The sequence below is a fragment of the Leucopleurus acutus genome, assembly GCF_964270905.1.
Source record: "Leucopleurus acutus genome assembly, chromosome: 11".
In the NCBI taxonomy this organism is placed as follows: domain Eukaryota; kingdom Metazoa; phylum Chordata; class Mammalia; order Artiodactyla; family Delphinidae; genus Leucopleurus; species Leucopleurus acutus.
In genome coordinates, this window is record NC_139152.1 from 22,834,018 (window position 1) to 22,855,906 (window position 21,889).

Consider the following 21,889-nt stretch of genomic DNA (forward strand, 5'->3'; position numbering starts at 1 on the left):
GGAGGTGCCTGATGGCAGGCACAGAATCCAGCATTAGGAACTTAGTCCATTGGAAGGGTTGGGCTTGGGTGAATAATGTGTAAAAAAAGATAAAAATCAGTGTGATTAGCATCAGGGTAGGTGCTTATTACTAGAATTGAGAAGGTCAGTGGAGGATATACTTTTAGGTGCTGATTTATGAACAGGCTTTAGGTATTTTTGTTATGAATTTTCCATAAGAAATAAAAAGGATCTTAACAGTGGTTTAGGAAAGAGCTTATCTTTGGACATATTGTCATGAACAACAAATGCCAAAAGATTTGTATGATAGTTTCAATCCTCAGCCCTTATACCCATTTGGATAAATCCTTGAAAGTTAGTTTTTATCTGAGACGCTCCAAAACTAATTAGAACGAGCTCTCCCAGGTTTATCTTTAGGAAAAAGAGCAATACCATGGAAATAAAATACTAATAGTCACTTGGAAATGAGTTGCAAAATGTGTACCACAGCTATCTCTCTGGTTACTAGTTATTTCATCCATCACCCCCCTCACCTGTAGCTTAAGTAACTTTAAGGATGCATTTTAAAATATTGAAGAACTGAACTTGGCTATACCTAGAAAAGCAAATGTTCTGGTAGTTAATGGGTTATTTTTTAATGTACGTATATGACTTTCCAATTTTCCAAGAATTAGAATAAAATACACTTAATTGCACTGAACATCTTTCTGTGATTAATTAGGAAAATCAAGTTTAGTGTTTAAGTGAAGCACTTAGACAAGCTCCTTTAGCTAATAAGCGTTAAAACCAAGGTTCGAGCACAGGGATGTCCACCTTAAAACTTTTTACTTTTAGTCACTGTAGTTACCTTTTATACATCTAGTATAAACTCTGATAAATGTTAATGATTTTGGAGATTTGAACACTAGATAACGGAGTTTTCTGTATCAGAACATGAGGCACCTTTGCTAACGATTCATTTAGGCAGCTTTAGAAGTAAATTATTCATTTGGCTAGTATGAGGCAGCTAATTCTGGACTGTATTTATATTGTGAGAAAGAAATATTTATATGTGCATATATGTTTATAAATATTAGGCACTATTCTTAGTGATTATTTTGATTCAACTTGAAAGATTTTTTTAGCATGGCAAACTGAGTGTAAACTTGAAAAAATAAATGTACATTTCTTAAATGGGAATACTTAGGTACATATTAAAATTTAAATAATTTTTTTTGAAAAGGCAGAAGAAATTAGAAGTGGCTATGGAAGAAGAAGGATTAGCAGATGAAGAGGTATGTGAGCTATAATTACTATGACTCTAGTTAACAGTACTCTCTTATATAATTGAAAGTTGCTAAATCTTAAATGCTCTCACTACAAAAAAAAATAGTTATGTGAGGTAATGGATGTGTTAACTAACTTTATTGTGGTCATCATTTCACAAGGTACAGTATATACCTGTATCAAATCATCACATTGTAGGGACTTCCCTGGTGGTCCAGTGGTTAGGACACCACACTTCCACTGCAGGGGGTCCAGGTTCGATCCCTGGTCAGGGGAACTAAGATCCCACAAGCCCAAGCTGAGCGGCATGGCCAAAAAAGAGAAAAACAAAATCATCACATTGTATACCTTAAACTTACACAATGTTACATATCAATTATATCTCAATAAAAGGGGGAAAAACTACTGTATGAAAGCAACCCCAGTCACTTTTTCTTGTAATGGTATCAGATGATTTTATAACTTAGATAATGTGGGTTTCCTATTTGAACGTGGGCTTTGTTGCTGTGATGGAAATCTTTGAAAGGGGGCAGCTTTTTTTTTCTTTTTTTAATTCCAAGAACATATATATATATTCAGTGAATAGTATCTAGTGCGAGGAATAAGAAAAGAGGGCTTCAAGAATAACTGATCAGTTGCCAGATTTCCTTACATTTTCCCTAAATATTTCTTAAAACCACCCAGTTCACTAGTCTGGTGCCATGAACCCAGTGGTTTAAACTACCGTGTATTTCACCTGAAGAATCACTGCCCCCAACTGGTCTCTCTTCCTCCATTCTCAGCCACATTCCCACTCCCAGTTTTTCTACACACTTCAACCAGGGTTATCTGTCAAAAACCAGATTTGACCATGTCACTCTTTTGCTTAATACCCTTCACTGGCTCCCAAGTACTCTTGGGATAAGGCTAACTCTTTAACATGGGTGTACAAGGCCCTTTATGATTTGGCCTCTGCTTCCCTGTCTCTAGCCTCATCTTTTGTCACCCTGCTGCCAGGCTGACCGACAATGTCAAATTACTTTCATTTCCACGCTCTTGCCTGTGGAGCTTTTCCCGTGCTTTATTTTGCTGCTTGGAACTCTTCCTTCCTCCTGCCTGAGTCTCATTATTCTTCAAGACTCTTTCCATCTCACTTTAGGCATCATGTCCACTGGGACAGAGCTCTGTTCCTGTCCCTGTGGCAGCCTTAAAATACCATCTTCCCAGAGTAGAAACTCCTTACATCTCCAGGGCTGTCAGAGGGCGAGAATAAATATTTGGTGAATAAATGAACAAATGGACAATGGATCTCTCCCTGAAGAGTTTACAGATTGGAAGGAAAGATTACGTGTGTGTGTAAAAATATGTACACATGATAGAATGTGGCAAACTTTGAAAATATGGAGATTTTTTCCCCCTAATTCAGGGGATCAGAAAACGTTTCATGGAAGAAGTAACAATTGATTTGAATCTTAAAGAAATAGGTAGAAATTACATGATCGTTAAGAGGTATGTACAAAATAATGAATATATGAAGACTATTGAACTTTAATAATGAACAACTGTATGAAAGCAGATGTCCAAGGGCCAAGCAGGTAAACATAAATGAGAAAAGCTGGCCACGCTTGTTTCATAGTGACGTCTTAGGTTATATTCTTTTGATCTAACATACTTTGCATATTCAACTCTTATTATTTTTTCATTTCCACGAAGAAATAGATTCTTTTTTTGCCTTGTTGTAAAAGATTCCCTCCTCACAGTTTATCTTTTGATAAAGACATACCACTTTTCACTTTACTGAAAGAGAACAAGAGCACCAGCCCGATTATACCTGTCGCCCAGTGACTGGCGCCTTGATAGGAACTGACTGGTCCCAGAGCTGCTTGCTGCCCACCCAAGGGGGCTGCACCGTTGGCCCAGTGAGGCCAAGTTCCTATTTTTCAAGAGAAGCTGGAAATCTGGACTTTTGTGAAAACACTCGCTTTTTAAAATATTGGCAAGTCATTAGAGTGATTTAAAGACAACTTGGGGTGGGCTTCCCTGGTGGCACAGTGGTTGGGAGTCCGCCTGCCGATGCAGGGGACGCGGGTTTGTGCCCCGGGCCGGGAGGATCCCACATGCCGCGGAGCGGCTGGGCCCGTGAGCCATGGCCGCTGAGCCTGCGCGTCCGGAGCCTGTGCTCCGCAACGGGAGAGGCCACAACAGTGAGAGGCCCGCGTACCGCAAAAAAAAGGGGGCTTCCCTGCTGGCGCAGTGGTTGAGAGCCCGCCTGCTGATGCAGCGGTCACAGGCTCATGCCCGGGTCAGGGAGGATCCCACGTGCCGCGGAGCGGCTGGGCCCGTGAGCCATGGCCGCTGAGCCTGCGCGTCCGGAGCCTGTGCTCCGCAACGGGAGAGGCCACAACAGTGAGAGGCCCGCGTACCGCAAAAAAAAAAAAAAAACAAAAACAGCTTGGGGGCCCAAATCAAATGCATCTGTGAGTTGAGTACAGCTTGTAGCTTCTGGCTTGTAATCTCTGGTTCACACCAGGAAGTACTAAGTACATCTAGAGCTGTTTTCTTTGTTTCTCCTTAAATAACTTGTAGAAAATGGGAGGTGATTTTACCCCTAAAAATGCTCATTGGCCCATTATAACCATTTATAAAACATCTAAAATTTTTGGTAAAGGTATTTGAATTCCACAAATGCTTCTTGTTAGGCCCCATACTAGGTCCCAGGCTGTCACATTCTATAAAATAGACATGGTCTCTCAATCTAATGTACAGTATTTTGGAACTATCTTTATGTGGGGTGGGTCTTTTCAAAGTAAAATTGTTTTATAAAAATAAATTCATCCTTAATCCATTCTGTAATAGAAAGTTATTTGTGAAATAATTTGTGAAAACTCAACCTTATATAACGTGGCCTTAAAAAGCATTTATACTGAGATGAAGTTCTTAGCTGACCCCTTTCTTATCTTAAAACTTCTGTGTACACTGTCTTCTACAAAAACTGAGCACCTTACAGATTGAGAGTTTGAAGAACGCCAATTTGAAAAGGAATGGAGAAAAAAAAGAAAATGGCGTACTTCTAGTTTCATCTCACTTAAAATCCCATCAAACATGGAATATTATTTACTCTAATGGAAAACCAAACTGGGCAAGTCTAAGCTGCAAGAGAGCCATGAGCTGTTAAGTTTGTCCACAGCTTCTTGTTGTTGTCTTTGGAGAGGAAAGAATGTGATTACCTCCAAAATGTTATTTGTTTTTCAAGGTGACTTAATCTACACAAGTTGTGAGCAGAGGTATCAATGATTTTTCATCGATTTTTTTTTTTTTTGTAGTTTAATGTGAACTTGTTTCAGCTCTCTCTGGACTACAACACTGACTCTAATATCATGGATAGATTTTTTTTTTTTAAAGTACTATAACAATGTTGTAGGTGATTTCCCTTTTTTGTAGGATTATATATTCCATACACTGTGATCTTCCTTTTTGCCATTTAATTGCTGTCCCCAAAACTACATAAACATCATTTACTTACTGCACTACACAACCTATCAAATACTAATAAGCATTATTTTCTTTGGCTGTTTCTCTTGTCTGTCGATTTTGAGCATAATTTATGAAACTGTGTGATGAGGTCATCTTTTCCATTCAGATTAGACAAGTTTCTGAACTACATCCAACTGCACACTGTTTTATAATCCATAAAGTCATAAATCCAGAATGCCTTTCAAAATTCTTATATTTGTTCATTTATGTAATTTTAAAAAGGGCTTGTGCTCTTTTGAAAGATGGTGGTATAGTGCCACCATGTGGCCTTTTTTTTATTAGATATATAGTTGAAAAGCTACTTTTGAGCTCTCCTTTTGTTTTACTAATAATTCATTTTTCAACATTATTATTCAAAAGGCATTTTTAAACAAAGAAGGTCTTCACTGTTTCCACCATTGATGTGACTTTACTTAGCTGTTTAAAGATATTTAGATTGAAGACATATTTCCTAATTTTATCCTCTTAGATTAACTTTGTTAGAAGTATCAGAATTCCGTTGCATTAATGATACATACTTGAATATTTCTTTCTTTTTTTTTAAATAAATAAATTAATTTATTTTTGGCTGCGTTGGGTCTTCGTTGCTGTGCGCGGGCTTTCTCTAGTTGCGGCGAGCGGGAGCTACTCTTTGTTGCGGTGCGCAGGCTTCTCATTGCAGTGGCTTCTCTTGTTGCGGAGCATGGGCTCTAGGCACACGGGCTTCAGTAGTTGTGGCACATGGGCTCAGTAGTTGTGCCTCAGTGGGCTCTAGAGCTTAGGCTCAGTAGTTGTGGTGCACGGGCTTAGCTGCTCCACGGCATGTGGGATCTTCCCGGACCAGGGCTCGAACCCGTGTTCCTTGCATTGTAAGGCGGATTCTTAACCACTGCGCCACGAGGGAAGCCCATGCTTGCATATTTCTAATTAATAGTTCACCTTACCCTTTTGGAAACAGATGTACACAGGGGTAGGAAGGGACTATTCAGTGGTTATATCTTGTACTGCATTTAGGAGCAATGTTTCTGAACAGTTTCAGTCATTTTAACTTATTTTCTCCTCAGACCTGAACCACTGAAAGCTTGATAGGGTTCAGTTGAAGATGAACCGGGGTTTAATTTTTTCCCTGATTTTGTTCGTTACCCATTCTATGTGACCTCTACTAGGAGAGGTAATTTGACATAATTCTATGTCAAAAAAAGAGAATTTTGTTTGGTGAGGGGAAAAATGAGGTTTAGAACAGTTAAATAAATGCCCATTCCAAGTGTAACCTTCAGGTATTTCATAATGTTTCTTATTAATAGTAGTTTTTGTAATCTTTGGAGAATGAATTATGAAATTCTTGACTTGGATATTTTAAAGGATACTTTGTGTAATTATTTTTTTTGTTGCAATTTCATATTTTCAAGAAGTTGTGTGACAAGTCTCAAGCACTTTATTAAAAATCTGCCCAAGAATAAATTCTACCATAAATAAATCTGTATGGAAATACTGCTGTTGTGTTATTTCGGTGTCAGAAGTCTCAGTAGCTGTGACAGAGCAACCTTGGAAATTAGGGAATTGAAGCAAAGTAGATTTCTTGACAGTAAAAAATCAATATCAGAATACTATTAGCATTTCCTAAAGTTTAATTTTTGTTTTTGAATTAATTTAGCATAAAAATGAAAGAATATGTGAACTAATTAAGATGAAATATTTAATGGAGCCTGCCTCAAGAATAAAGATTTATCAATTGTTAAAAATTTAAAAATGGTTTTTTCAGATTATTTTATTTTTTCCATGCTTAATAAATATTCAACTTTGGTAAATAAGTTTTAGCACCAGTATATAATATTTAGATACATTACCCTCATTATAATGTATCTCATCTTTTAATACTATAGGCTTCCTTTGAAATAATCTGATTTTAAAATCATCCTTTTAAACTGTCCTTTTTTAATAGAAAAAGTTACGCCGATCACAACATGCTCGCAAGGAAACAGAGTTCTTACGGCTCAAGCGGACCAGACTTGGCTTGGATGACTTTGAGTCTCTGAAAGTTATAGGAAGAGGAGCATTCGGAGAGGTGTGCTTCTTTTTTAAGTCACTGCTGTTGAACATGTGCATCTTAAGATAGTTCAGAATATGTATTAAAATAGCTTAATATGTATTAAAGTAGTGTAATATATTAAAATGTGTTTTAAAATAGCTTAATTTTAATAGAATTTCTAAAATACCAGCAACAGCAAACTACAACACTGCTTTCTTTAAAGGAGCCTACCTTTCACTCCGAAACAAATAGTAGTGATTGTTTGACATTTGTGATATGAATTTTTACATTCTAGGTGCGGCTGGTCCAGAAGAAAGATACAGGCCATATCTATGCAATGAAGATATTGAGAAAAGCTGATATGCTTGAAAAAGAGCAGGTATGAGCTCTCTAACACACGTAGCCAAAGGGGTGTCCACTGACTAGGTGTTAGAGCAAGTGCTAAAACTGGGACTTTTAGAAAGAAACCTACACATCTTACTATATCATCTGTAGACTTTTGGTAGCCTGCTTCGTTGTTTCTCAATTCTTATAGTTCAGATTTCTTCCAAATTCATAATCTGATTTACATGTCTAACAAAATACCACAGACTGGATGGCTTAAACAACAGAAGTTTCTTTTCTCACAGTTCTGGAGGCTGGAAGTCCAAGAGCAAGCAGGGTTTGGTTGCTGGTGAGAGCGCTCTTCCTGGCTTGCAGACGGCCGCCTTCTCACCAGGTCCCCACATAGCCTCTCCTTGGTGTGTGCACAGAGAGGGGAGAGTGACTCTCTGGGGTCTCTTCATACAAGAACACTAGCCCTGCCCCTTACGACCTCACTAACCTTCAGTACCTTCTTAGAGGCCCGTCTCCAAACCCAGTCACACTGGGAGTTAGCACATCACCGTAGGAATTTTCAGGAGGGACAAAAACATTCAGTCTGTAACAGAATACCTTCTTCTCTGAATTCAGTGAAAATAAAGGACAGTTCTCAGCTCTCTCAGTCCCTGTCACCTTTCAAATAAGCAAACCAGTCTCTTGAGAATTTGCTGATTTTACATATTTCCCAAATCTGTAACCACTCCAGTTTTGTACTCCTGGGCTCTCTCCACGTTTCCTGTGACTTGATGCAGTTTATGGGGCGGCCATAAATCTGGAAACATCAATAGTATTATTTCATGCATTCACCTGTATCTCCAGTCTGGGTGAACTCTAAGTGAACATATATATGCTAGTGAAGGACTCAGCAAGGGTACAGAGAGAGATGGTACCTCTCTGTACCTAATGCTTGATTTCAGTCTCTAGTCCCACCTACAGCTTACTTTGTTATTATAGCAGTATGATGTTGATTTTTATTTAAATATGGCCCACTTTAATTTTCACTGCACTGTTTCACTTTTTTTCTATTCCATTTATTCAACAAGTATTTATTACGTGCCTATGATGTGTCAAATATTATTCTACATTCTGGGAGTACAGTGATTAACAGGAGAAAGCTGATTCTTGTTCACTGACAGTCGTGGGGAAAATGGGCAGACAGCTATTTGAAATAGTCATTTCTGACGAGTAGTATGAAGACAGATTTTACAAAAGGATAAAGTGATGCAGATGACCTGGCTTTAGGAGGACGAATGAGATGAGGGAAGGTTCTCTGAGAAGGGAATATTGATGAGAGACTGAATAATTAGAAAGTATGAGATCTGAGGATCTGGTAGAACAAAGATCCAGGGTGCAAATGCAGAGGGCCTGTGGCAAGAATAATCTTGGCCTGCTCAGAGACGGCAGGAAGCCACTGTGGCTGAATTCAGTGAGGGGAAGAGTGGTTGGAGATGAAAGGGGAGAGGGAGGCAGGGACCAGATCACACAGCTTTGCAGGCCGTGTGGGTCTTACTCCGAATGCAGTGGGAAGCCATGTTCTGCTTAAACAGAGAAGCGTCATGTCTGATGGATGTTTTACAAAGATGAATCAATCCCTTTGCTTGCTGGAAGGACAAACAAGAGTTGAAGCAGGGAGAACACTTGAGAGACTGTGTAGCGATTCCAGCCAGGATGTGACTGTGGCTTATACAACAGCAAAGAGGAAAAAAGTCAAACAGATTATGTTTCCGTGGAAGAGCCAGCAGGATTTTCTGTGACATACTCTATGTTGGGGGGGGGGGGGGTGAGAGGAGAGGTAAGGGGAGTGAAAAGGGAGGGAGGAATCAAGGATAATACCTAGAGTTTTACTTGGGAACGGGATGCCTGATGCTGTCAGTTTCTAATGTAGGAAAGACTGAGGAAGGAACAGGTTTGGTGACACTGGGAATCAAGTGTTCTCTTTGTGGCATATTAAGTTTGAGCTCCCTGTTGGATATCCAAGTAGAGATAATTATGTTGACAGTTGGCTAGAATATGGGGAGAAGTTTGACTAGAAATATAATTTAGGGACTTCCCCGGTGGCACAGTGGTTAAGAATCCGCCTGCCAATGCAGGGGACATGGGTTCGAGCCCTGGTCCAGGAAGATGCCACATGCCACGGAGCAACTAAGCCTGAGCGCCACAACTACTGAGCCTGCACTCTAGAGCCCACGAGCCACAACTACTGAAGCCCGTGCGCCTAGAGTCCGTGTTCCGCAACAAGAGAAGCCACCGCAATGAGAAGCCCGCACACTGCAACGAAGAGTAGCCCCCGCTCACCGCAACTAGAGAAAGCCTGCGCGCAGCAAGGAAGACCCAATGCAGCCAAAAATAAATAAATAAATGAATAAATTTTTTAAAAAGAAATATAATTTAGAAGTAATCAATAGATTGATAGCATTTAAAGTAATGGGACAGATGAAGTTGCCTAGGGAACAAATATAGCGAAGACATGAGGGCCTGGATCCAAGCCCTTAGGGAACACTAGGCAGAGGAGAATCCAGGAAACGAGACTAAGAGGGGACATCTGCTCAGTTAAGGGAGACCCTAGGAGAACATGGTGTTACGGGAGCCAGCAGAAGGAAGCGTTCAAAGGAGAAGGTGAATGGTCACGCATGTTGAAGGCTGCTAAGAGAGGGGGCAAGAGGAAGACAGGCCACTGGGTGTCACTGTTGGAGATTCTGAATAACTTGGGAAGGACAGCTCCAGTGGATTGGAGTGCCTAAGTGGAAAAGTGGGAAAGGAAATGGGAAGCAAGAAGTGGAGAACGTGAGTATGGGTAAGTCTTTCACTTAAAGCGGAACAAAGAACAGTTTGGTAAAGAATGTTGGTTTCTTTGTTGTTGTTGTTAAGGCACTGCTGATTGGAAGAATCCATTAGAGAGAGAAAAATTGAAGATGCAGGAGAGAGAAGGCAGATAATTACGGGAGTCCACAGATGACAGAGAAGTTGATCTTTGATAGGAGCTGGGACATTACGACAGGGAGGAAAAGCAGAGAAAGTAGGAACAAACGCAGGGTGGTTGATCTGGCGTGCCAGGTTCCTCCTGAGTGCAAATAAGGGAGTCATCAGCAGGAGGAAAGGAGGGGTAGGTAGCTTGCTGGAGGTGTAAGCGGAGAGAAGTTGTGAAACAGTCACAACTATTGACTTGAAGTGTGGGAAAGCAGACTTGCAGTTGAATGTCCCTTGAGATTTTCAGTCGGGAACGTAAAGTGAAACCACTTGGTATCGTTGGGTGATTTTTCTCTGGTAATACTTAGTTGCTCTGGGGCAGGTACAGAATAGGCAGAAATTTGGGCCTAACTAGGGTTGGTATTTTGCCAGGCAAATACAACAGAGGGAGAGGAGGACAAGGGAGTTGAAGCTGTTTGCAAAAGAGTGATTATAATGATGGAACCAAGGCCGGGTAGAGAAAGAAATGAGGTTCTGAGGAGAGTAACGGAGAAAAAGTGGTGTAGGGTCCATGGAATGGAGATTGAAGTACAAGAATAAGACACCTGGGAGGATAAAAGGTGGGGATCAGAAGCAGAGTTCCTTAAAGTGGAGATTTTAGAGGGAGGGCAGATATTGGTTATGAAAAGGACAAGAAGATTACCATGGGTGGCTGAGGCGCGGTGGAGGAAAAGATCACTGGAGGTGAGGGAGAATGCAGGAGCTGTGCAGATGGGGTATTTGGTGGTTCGTCCTTATGGAACTTGAAGTTCACCCATGACTAGAAAGGATGGAAAGGAAGCTGGTGAGCCATGAGCTGAAGTCATGAATGACTGAGGGGGTTGACCAGGAGGAAGGATGACAGCTACGGCGCCTGACAGCATGCCCGCAGAGGAGCTGGGCATGAGGAAAGTATCACAGTGGTTCAGAAGCAGCTAGAATGAGCAGGAAACCAAGAAACACGAGAGAGAAGGCAGGTCATTCCTGACAACTCACTCTGCAGGAAGACGGGACTCTCCGTGGACAGCCTGATTTCATTTAGGATGAGAAGGTGACAGGAACAGAGATGAGGTGACAGGGGTTCTGTTGAACACAGGCTGATTCCAGGGGGAAGCGGTTCGGAAGACAAGGAAGGTCAAGATACTGAGCTGTGTTAGAGAATTACAGACAATGATGGGAATAAGTGTCTGTGTCAAGATGTTGATCCTCAGAGATGAGGACATAAACAGGAATCTTCTAACTAAGCCATATGGGATTAGTCCTGGGTTGGGTTTTAGAGGAAGAACAAAAGGCAGCAGTTAGTTCCAGCTGTAGTCTTTAGTTACTGGCCACGTGTGGCTACTGGGCACTTCAGTATAGCTAGTCTGAATTGAGATATGCTGTGAATGGAAAATGCTCAGCAAATTTTGAAGATTTGGTGCAAAAAAAAAAAAAGTGTAAAATATCTCAATTTTTATATTGATTACATACTGAAATTACAACATTTTAGATATATGGGTGTTACAGAAACTATATTGTTAAAAATAATTTCACCCATTTCTTTTTACTTTTTGTGTGGCTACTAGAAAACTTAAAATGATGTACGTGGCTTACATTTATTTCTATTGGACAGCCCTGGTCTAGAATATTTTGCAGGAGAATCTCGCTGGAGTCCAGCATCAAGTCTGTTTTGCACTTTGGGGTTGTTTTTTCCCCTGTATAAATTAATCTGCTTTTGTCACCATTGAATTTCATTTTAGAAAACCTTTTCCCCACTCAGTTCTAATATGTCATTATTTTAAGTTTTTATCACATTTACTTGAATGCTAACCACTCTGCAAAATTAAGTAGCAACTTTTCTCCCCACTATTGTGGTACTGGATTACTCTGCATGATACTTCCTATACTTTAGAAACATAGGCTCATTTTTGAAAACATATCCTGTAATCTGGCTTTAAGATACTTAAAAATAATCAAGCCAAGTTTATCCTGACAACCACAGAGGCAACACCAAAAGTTTGTTTTTCCTTTACCGTCTTAAAGTGCTTTGTAAAGGGCAATAGGTAAGAATTTTGGTATCATTTTTCACTTTATGAAACAGGTCCAGAGAGATTTTAAGGATTTTGATGCCAGAAAACAAGTTTTTAGATTTTTTTTTTTTTTGCATTACGCGGGCCTCTCACTGCTGTGGCCTCTCCCATTGCGGAGCACAGGCACCGGACGCGCAGGCTCAGCGGCCATGGCTCACGGGCCCAGCCACTCCGCGGCATGTGGGATCTTCCCGGACTGGGGCACGAACCTGTGTCCCCTGCATTGGCAGGCGGACTCTCAACCACTGCGCCACCAGGGAAGCCCAAGTTTTTAGTTTTTAACGTTTATTCTTGTGCTTTGGTTTTGATCTCAGAGCATTTACTGTATCAGATCATAATACAATAATCCCAGATAATTTAAGCAGATCATGTTTTGTTGTCATGAAAAGGTTTACAAAATCTGTGTTCTTGTGTGCTTTAGGTCAGAGTTCATAATGATGCACAATGAAAACAGCAAACGCATAAAATCAAATCCTATCGTTAATTAATCTTTGAAGAAAGAATGTATAACTATATCCGTGGAAAAGCATCTGAAAGTTGATTATACCAACCCCACAAATCACTCAGTTTATAAAATTTTTCAGTCTATTGTTCATGTAATAGTAGCTCTAGTAATTGTGTGTCCGACAAAAGTAAGGAGCAAAATCCCAAAAAGTTATATAATAATTTGCTGTAGATGTTTATAAATATTATAAAAGTTCATTGTAACAAAATGATATAAAATTATTATAAATGTTTCTCCTTCTTAAAAAAACAACCTAATGGTTAAAGACCAAGTCAGTCCCTTTTTTGGACTAGCAAGAGTTAAAAATAGTTTGCTAAGGACCCAGACTTTGTCATACCCATCTATAGGGCATTGCTTACTACTTTTAACTTTTAAAAGTCAGACCCTAAATTTACATGACAAAGCCAAGATCCTTGGCTAGGTGGAGATTCTGGTTAGAAAAATTTTAGACTAATCATTTTTCTACTTCAAAGGCCTCAGCTTCCCCTTGTGATCCCACCTTTTCAGGCCTAAAGATATCAGCTAAAATAAACTATTTCCTGAGCTTCTCCAAATTTACTGAGAATATGATAATTGTTAAGAAGTAAGCTTGGAAAATATGTAATGTGTTACAATTATTTTTTCAAAATACATTCTTCCAGGTGGCCCATATCCGAGCAGAAAGAGATATTTTAGTAGAAGCAGATGGTGCCTGGGTGGTGAAGATGTTTTACAGTTTTCAAGATAAGAGGAACCTTTATCTAATCATGGAATTTCTCCCTGGAGGTAAAAGCAAACAATAGCAATGACAGACTGACACAAGCACATTGTTATATGTAATTATAGTTTTTTTATTAGATTTACTTTTATATCCCTAGCTCTGAGGTTTTACACAGTCAGTCATGATTTTCTAATAGTTCCTCCCACAATAATGCTAATTTGGACCACAAATCAGGTTATTTTGAAGAAATGATAAAGTTGGCACATTTTAAATATTATCATTCTGTGTTCACTGTATATAATTATTTAGATCTTTACAAGTCTGGAGTTAAGAACAAGTCACTAAAGAAGAAGACAAACAACCCAGTGGGCAAATGGTAGGCAGTGTACACAAGAAAACTCTGGTTAGTCCACAAATAGATAGGAAAATGTTCAACTTCACCCATATTCAGGGAAATGCAAATTAAAACAAGAATGAGATTCCATTTCACACTCATCTGATTCGTAAAAACACTGAAAGTCTGATGGGGCTGTGGGAAATGGGCCTCTCATCTGTGCGAAGGAATCTCTGACCTTTACAGAGAGCAGTTCAGAGATACCAGCAAAGCTGAAAATGCACGTGCGCAAGAGGCCTGTAAAAGGATGCTCATTGCAGCAGTGTCATAATAGTGAAAAACTAGACACAAGATTAATGTCCATCAGTAGAAGAATCGATAAATAAAATGTGGCATAATTGTGTGATGAAATGTTTTACAGTAGTGAAAAGTCAGGAGCTCTATTTCAACAGTAGGATCTCAGAAACAAAGTAGAATAATAAGGCAAGCTGTGGAATTATGTACAGTTGATATTACTTATGTAATTTTTAAAAACATACAAAAGATGGTAAATTCATAGATTAATATATATGTATATGAAAACATACTTCAGAAATAAGCTGGAAGAATGCACACCAAACCAAATCCATGATAATGGCTACTCAGCAAAAAGGGAAAGGGGAATAGAATGGGAATGGAGGACAAAGAGCCTGCATGGTATTTTTTTTTTTTTAAGACTTGAAGCATCATGAAAAAATATCAACAATTGTCAATTCTGAGTTGTAAATTCACCAGTGTTTATTCTTTGCCCCTTGTAAAAGAGCAAGATTTCTTGAAAACAAAAAAATGTCTAGAAGTGACCCTTTTGGTGGGATGATGACCTATTTTTGTTGGCCCAGAGAGTACTGAGTGTTTTTGAAACCTGAATTTGAAAGAATATATCCCATTTCCAGGTGTGCTTACACTGATTCATTCTCACATTTTGACATATTTTCCTCAGCCACTTATTCTGGATGTTGAGTGGTAGATATTACTTCTTTATCACCTCTGCTCTGATTTGATTTCACATACTTTCTACCTTGAAACCATTAAATGTCATGAAACTTTTCCTTATGCAGTGACACTTTTTTTATTGGACCCTAGAGATGGTAGGAGGTACACTGGGTAGATCATAAAGTGCAAAAATCAGGCATATGTTGTATATTACAAAGAAATCTTTTATAAGGCATTCCCCTTTTTGAGGCATTTCTAACACATGGTACTTATTCTCATTTAATTAGGTGACATGATGACATTGCTAATGAAGAAAGATACTTTGACGGAAGAGGAAACACAGTTCTACATTTCAGAGACTGTTCTGGCAATAGATGCGATCCACCAGTTGGGTTTCATCCATCGGGACATTAAACCAGACAACCTCTTATTGGATGCCAAGGCATGTGAATAAAGTGAATTATTAGGTTGCTGATTATTTTATGAAGTAATAGAGGTGATTTTGTGATTGGAAATGGGCAACTGCAATTTATATTATTGCTAACCTACATTATTTCATAGACTGATACGGTAGGAGAGAGCTGTGAAGTGAAATGACATCAAGGGAAAACTGGCTGTCTTTTTATCATCTTCCATTTTCTACTCCTTAAAATAATCATCATCAAATATTGATAATTTTACGTTTCACCTGTATGAATTCTAAGCTAAGAATTTTTATGATTGCATTTAGAAGAGTTTGTGGGGTTTTTTGGGTTTTTTTTTTTTTGCGGTACGCGGGCCTCTCACTGTTGTGGCCTCTCCCCTTGCGGAGCACAGGCTCCGGACGCGCAGGCTCAGCGACCATGGCTCACAGGCCCAGCCCCTCCGTGGCATGTGGGATCTTCCCGGACCGGGGCACGAACCTGCGCCCCCTGCATCGGCAGGCGGACTCTCAACCACTGCGCCACCAGGGAAGCCCATTTAGAAGAGTTTTTAATGAGGCTTTTGTCTCTAAGTTAATAAAACCTATTGATTTTACTAGGTTTTGTCTTTCTTCTTTTTTTCCTTAGGGTCACGTAAAATTATCTGATTTTGGTTTGTGCACGGGATTAAAGAAGGCTCATAGGACTGAATTCTACAGAAATCTTACACACAACCCACCAAGTGACTTCTGTAAGTTTGATTTTGGGGGGTTAAAGTAGTACCGCTGGTTTAATGCAGGACTGTTGAGAACTGAAGCTTCTCTCCTTCTCCTCACCCCTTAAACCAACGTATTTTCAATGGATATGTGTGAATTTGTTTTCTGGTAAGAGTTTTTCCCTCGTAATTACAATTCTGTCTTGTTGAAATTAGCATTCCAGAACATGAACTCAAAGAGGAAAGCAGAAACATGGAAGAAGAACAGGAGACAACTGGTGAGTTGAAGGCAGAAGTTTGTGCCCTGGTCCTAAACTCTCACTTGGTATTTGCTTGGTAATTTGGAGCTTCACAATGATTAGTTCTTACTTCATAGCAATGATAGAGCTTGTTCCGGGATCATAGAGTTTTCCTAGTTTCTCGGTAACATTTCCCTGCCTGTAAAGGAAAATGCTGATTTTTACTTTATGATTTCACTTCAGAATATTTTACCAGGCATATCTATAGTTAGTTAATCTGTCTGTTTACGAGTGCATTCTCTATAAAACTCACCGAGATGAGTGTAAATGGTAGTAAATGCCGTATGATTTTCATGTTTCCATTTTCCCTACCTGTCCTGATGCAACAAATGTCAATCAGCATAAGTAAGGTTATTGTGTGCTTCTAAGAACTTCATAGAGAAAGTAAACAGAAAGTTTGGCATGTTAACAGTGTTACAATAAAATAGATAAAATAAAATTGGAAAGCAGACTTTACTGCAGATAAACTTAATGACTGCTTTAATGTGGAACGACACTGTCTATTTTTAACCCCACAGGATTCCTCCTCCATTACTCAGCAAATATTAGAATCATTTGCCCCTTTTCCTCTTTCCCTTTATCCTCTTAACTAGGTCCATGAACATTGTCAAGGTTAGGAATGTGCCTTTTGACTTTAATTTCCTAACTTCTTGTACAACAGCCTGGTACATATCGACACTCTAAATATTTGTTAAATTCAACCAAGTGATGAAGAGAAACTCATTCAGCAGTCCCTCAGGAAGGTAAATAGACTGAAAGGCAAGAGTCTGATACCCTCTCAAAGCAAATAAAATGACCTTTGCATTATTGAGCTCATTCTCTCATTAGCCCAAGTAAACTTTTTGTGCTTGTAAAACATTTTGGTGTTTTTATAAGTTTTTTAAAATGTTTTGAGCTATGCACTAATGACAGAATCTTCCTTCTACTTTTAAATGTGTCACTTCTAGATCAGATTTTACAATTGAGAAAAGAATTATAGTATTTCCTACTTTTAAAGGGAAAAATGAATACTGCCTAAGGCTATGGTGGGAATTCTGTACCCCCTGATTACAGAATATTCACACTGATTACTCATGTGCAGGTTTTATTATTCTTGTGACCATCATGACTTACATCAGTGTTTCCCAGTGAAGAAACAGAGGGGACTCTTGATATTTGGGGCAGGAAATTCTTTTAGAACCTGTATCCCCTGCCCACTCTATGCCAATCATAAACTGCATTGCTTTCTAATGGATAAGCAGTGCCCTGGAAATGAGTTTATAATGAAAATACGTGACGTTTTTATAGTAGGCTGTAGTTTACAAACACATTCCTTCGCTTGTTTCGTCCTCGTATCCACTCTGTTAGGGCAGGTATTATTACTCCAATTTTATGTGAGCAGAAGCTGAGGCTCAGAAAGGTTGAATAACTTGCCTGAGAGCACATTACTAGTGAGTGGGGAAGCCAGGCTCACTGGGCACAAGCTTTTTATTCTTTTTGGAATGGATTTAGGGCTAAATACATAAATAACGTTGTTGAGCTCTTTGGGGGACAGAAATCATGTCTTAAATAACAAATTATCTGACTCAGTGCCTATCACCAAGCCTTATACATGATAAACACGCAAAACAAGTATTAAATGAAAAATTAACTTCTGTATATATTGTTTTTTCCAGTAGTGAGCCATACTTGGATCTTTAAAAAAATCTATATTGAGAACACTGATTTGACAAGCTGTTCCTTTGCAGGCATATTCCACAGTGGGGACACCAGATTACATTGCTCCAGAAGTGTTCATGCAGACTGGGTACAACAAATTGTGTGACTGGTGGTCTTTGGGAGTAATTATGTATGAAATGCTAATAGGTATGTTTTATCATTCATTTATGTACATACCATATAAATTTCTTGAGTGCCACTGATGAACATATTGTAGCTATTATGGGCTGAAACATCTGAACTCTTTTAACTGATTTCTGACATCCGCCAATGTTAAATACACACTGATAAATATCAGTGAGCTCTCCAGGGATCCTCTGTCAGGAAGGGGGCATTTAACTGGAACTCCCGTGTATCAAAATTGTGTCTGCATGGCCTTTTAGGTAAAAGAGGGGCAATGCTTTAAATCCTTTATTTTATTGACTTTATTAGCAATTTTATTATAAATGGCTGAATGGTGGTATTTTTTATCGTTAACCAGAGCACCCAGGGCTATTTTGTTTTTTGTGACACACATATAATAGGTGTAGCATATTTGATCACAAAAGCTCATGAAACTTGTTTTCTCTGATACGTAGGATATCCACCTTTCTGCTCTGAAACACCTCAAGAAACATATAGGAAAGTGATGAACTGGAAAGAAACTCTGGTATTTCCTCCAGAGGTGCCTATATCTGAAAAAGCCAAGGACTTAATTCTTAGGTTAGTAGTTAAATCCCTAGAAGAGTTTGTGGTATCTTAAAACTTCACAGGGACCTAAAAGACTAAATTGCCTGTTTCAGCTTTGTGGGAGGAAAAAGACTATCACTGATCTATACAGTCAAAGGCATCAGTAAAGAAAAGGTGTTTTTTTTAAATGAAGACTCTTATAAGGAATTATGCAGGAGAAAAAGTCAGAGTTAAGAAGAGGGATGAGGCCTTGTATTATTTCAAAGGTCACTCCTGTTAAAATACAATGACCTGGGCTTCCCTGGTGTCGCAGTGGTTGAGAGTCCGCCTGCTGATGCAGGGGACACGGGTTCGTGCCCCGGTCTGGGAAGATCCCACATGCCGCGGAGTGGCTGGGCCCGTGAGCCATGGCCGCTGGGCCTGCACGTCTGGAGCCTGTGCTCCGCAACGGGAGAGGCCACAACAGTGAGAGGCCCGCGTACCGGAAAAAAAAAAAAAATACAATGACCATATCCCTATTCCCTAAAGAGAAAGGGAAAATAAATTCTTAGTAGCAGTTCATATCACAAAAGTCTCTATATGAAACCTTTTCTAAGCACAAGATTCCATTCTGTTTCTCAACTAAGATGAAGTGTTTAGGCTCTGTTGTAAATGGCTGGAAGGAATATAAATTGGGCAACCCATGGGAACAGCCAGTTGGCAGCATATTATACAAAATCTTCAACTGTCTATGACCTTTGAGCCAGCAATGCTACTTCTAGGAATTTCGCATATGCAGATAATCAGATGTGTGTAAAGATTTAGGTACAGTATGTTATCTTGATATTGTTTTTAGTAATGAAAAATTGAAAACCTTCTAAGTGTTCAACAATAGTGAACTGGCTAAATAAATTGTAGTGTTTCCATGTGTAAATTTTAGAAAATGAAGTTATAGAAAAATATTTAATGACTTTGAGAAATGTTCTAAGTGAAAAAAATAATCCTAAAATGGTAACTACTTATTAACACAGTATTTTAAAAATTATATTAAAAGACTAGAAGGAAATGGCTTCAGTGTTTATAGTAGTTATGCCTGAGTAGTGCAATTATAGATGATTTCTATTTTTTTCCCACATCTCCTACAATAGAGTTAACTTCAGTAAACAGAAAAAAAGATGAAATGTTTGAAATCATGCAAATAGACTACTTTAGATGTAATCTGCATATGATAATTTCTCTGTTTCCGTTTTCCAGGTTTTGTATTGATTCTGAAAATAGAATTGGGAATAGTGGAGTAGAAGAAATAAAAAGTCATCCTTTTTTTGAAGGTGTAGATTGGGGGCACATCAGGTATGTTTATAGGCTTTGAGTGGGAGAGGTCTGAGTAAAAACTTTTCTACTAGATTTGGTGATTAATTTTTCTTTGATTCTGCTAGATTAAATACAAGAAGTAGCACTGTGATAAATCAGTGTTCTCTGGATTATATAAATGAGTGAGACTATAGTGGCTATAGCTAAATGACTCATTTTATCTAATGTCCACTTTAAGGAAAAAGCACATATTGTGCCCCTGTTTAGATTTTGATATTCAGAGTTACATGACGGAGACTGTTCGCACAACAAAGATATAATTACATTTGACTCTATAACCCCTCATTTTTGTCCTCTAATTAATATACCATACTGTGTCTCCTTCATTAATTTGTAAGAATATACAGTCCCTCTTTTGAACATTGTGGGGAAAGTTAAATAATGCAAGTAACTTTTAAGAATTTGTGTACAGTTGTTCGTTGTGAGCATTGGCGTTTATTCAGTCTGTGGCCAAACCACCTTCAGTGGCTCTGGTCTATTCCTCAGACAGCAACAGTTTAGAAACAAGTCTGATCGTGCCGTTTTCTTCCTTCTCTTTGCACTTAGAATAAAACTAAGGATCCTTAACTGCTTTTCAGGATCGTAGGATGTGGCTCTTGCTTCATCTGTACAAGCTGCATCTTGTATGGTCTTTCCCACTTCTCCCACCCCAGGGTTTTGTCATTTGCTCTTCATTCTGACGAAAATGCTCTTCACCTCCCTGCCCCTGCCCTTGCCCTGCCTAGCCAGCCCCTTTTCACCTTCAAGACAGTCTGTGTGTCCCTTCACTGGAGATCTTCACTGGAGCTTCTATGATATGCTAGGCACTCTACCTGATTATAGCCAATTTGGGGGATCATTTATTGTATGTCCAGCACTGTTCTAAGTGCTTTAGATGCATTTCTCATCTTATCCTCATAATAAACCTGTCACAGAGAATTAATTTGCCTGCAGTGCCTCAGCTAGTGAATGATCTAGCTAGAACTGCTAACTAGAACTAGACCCAGGCAGTTTGATTCTAGAGTCTTGACTCTTACCTGCTACACTGTATTATACTGTCTATACAACACCTCATTGAGCAGAACTATGATTCCCCCCTGTTACAGTTGGAAGGATGCTTAGCGACTACCAGTCCAGTCTCCTGGTTTTATATTAGGGAACAGTCGCAGTACCTAAGGTCATCCTGCTAAGTAATGACAAGAGATTAGATCTCAGGGCACCAGGGTCTATGCTTCTTTACACTAAACTAATGTAAATTTATTAAGTTAGTACATTAGGTATAAATAGGTTAGAATAATTCTGGGGAAAATATATACATGCTCTTACATAATTCTGTAAACTTACCACCTAATAGATCCAATAAGTAGTTGTTAAAAAAATAGAAGCAATAAAAATTGATAAATTCTTTTAACTATTTTTAGCATGATAAGAAGGTATTTTCATGACTTAGTATTTTTTTAACCTAATGTCCCTGATTCCCTTAACATTTATATGACTGAGAAGTGTTTGGATTCAGATTTCATCACAAATGTGTAGTCCCTTCACTCTTTGAGCCCCTTATTTTCCTAAATGACTTGATTTACGGATCCTCTACTAGAAGAATTCTATTCCTGAATTAATTAGGTAGGATCCAGTCCCCACAATATCTAGGGTACTTTATATAATGATAAAGTTCTTTAAATAAAATCTTTTCTGCTTTCCCTTTCATTAACTCTTATTTTTCCTCTTTAAAAAGACAGCATGAGAAAGTCTTGGTACAAAGAAATAAAAATTCCAAGTAAATGATAATATTTTAATAAAAAAAATATACTCATCTATGAAATCCACTTAACTACAGGTATTTTCAAATCCATAATAAATTTCCTTGGCTCTTCTAATATCTATAGAACCGCATGCAGAATTTGCAGGCAGGATTATGTTTTGGAAAACTGAGTTCAAGAAAACTTACCATGGTTACTCAATACCTTTTTATAGGGAAAGGCCAGCAGCGATCCCTATAGAAATCAAAAGCATTGATGATACATCAAATTTTGATGACTTTCCTGAATCTGATATTTTACAACCAGGTAGGACAATCTACAACACAATTAACACTATTAAAAGTC

At 38.8% G+C, this 21,889-nt stretch overlaps 1 protein-coding gene across 1 annotated transcript in view; it reads left to right on the plus strand.

The window, feature by feature from the left end:
- STK38L (serine/threonine kinase 38 like) overlaps positions 1-21,889 on the plus strand; it is a 79,811-nt gene that overhangs the window by 55,236 nt on the left and 2,686 nt on the right. Inside the window, exons 3-13 of the mRNA XM_082850757.1 lie at positions 1,223-1,274; positions 6,701-6,823; positions 7,083-7,166; positions 13,309-13,432; positions 14,961-15,115; positions 15,723-15,825; positions 16,006-16,067; positions 17,816-17,933; positions 18,365-18,488; positions 19,689-19,784; positions 21,759-21,850. Of these exons, the coding sequence (XP_082706883.1) occupies positions 1,223-1,274; positions 6,701-6,823; positions 7,083-7,166; positions 13,309-13,432; positions 14,961-15,115; positions 15,723-15,825; positions 16,006-16,067; positions 17,816-17,933; positions 18,365-18,488; positions 19,689-19,784; positions 21,759-21,850 (1,133 nt within the window). The remainder of the gene's footprint in view (positions 1-1,222; positions 1,275-6,700; positions 6,824-7,082; positions 7,167-13,308; positions 13,433-14,960; positions 15,116-15,722; positions 15,826-16,005; positions 16,068-17,815; positions 17,934-18,364; positions 18,489-19,688; positions 19,785-21,758; positions 21,851-21,889) is intronic.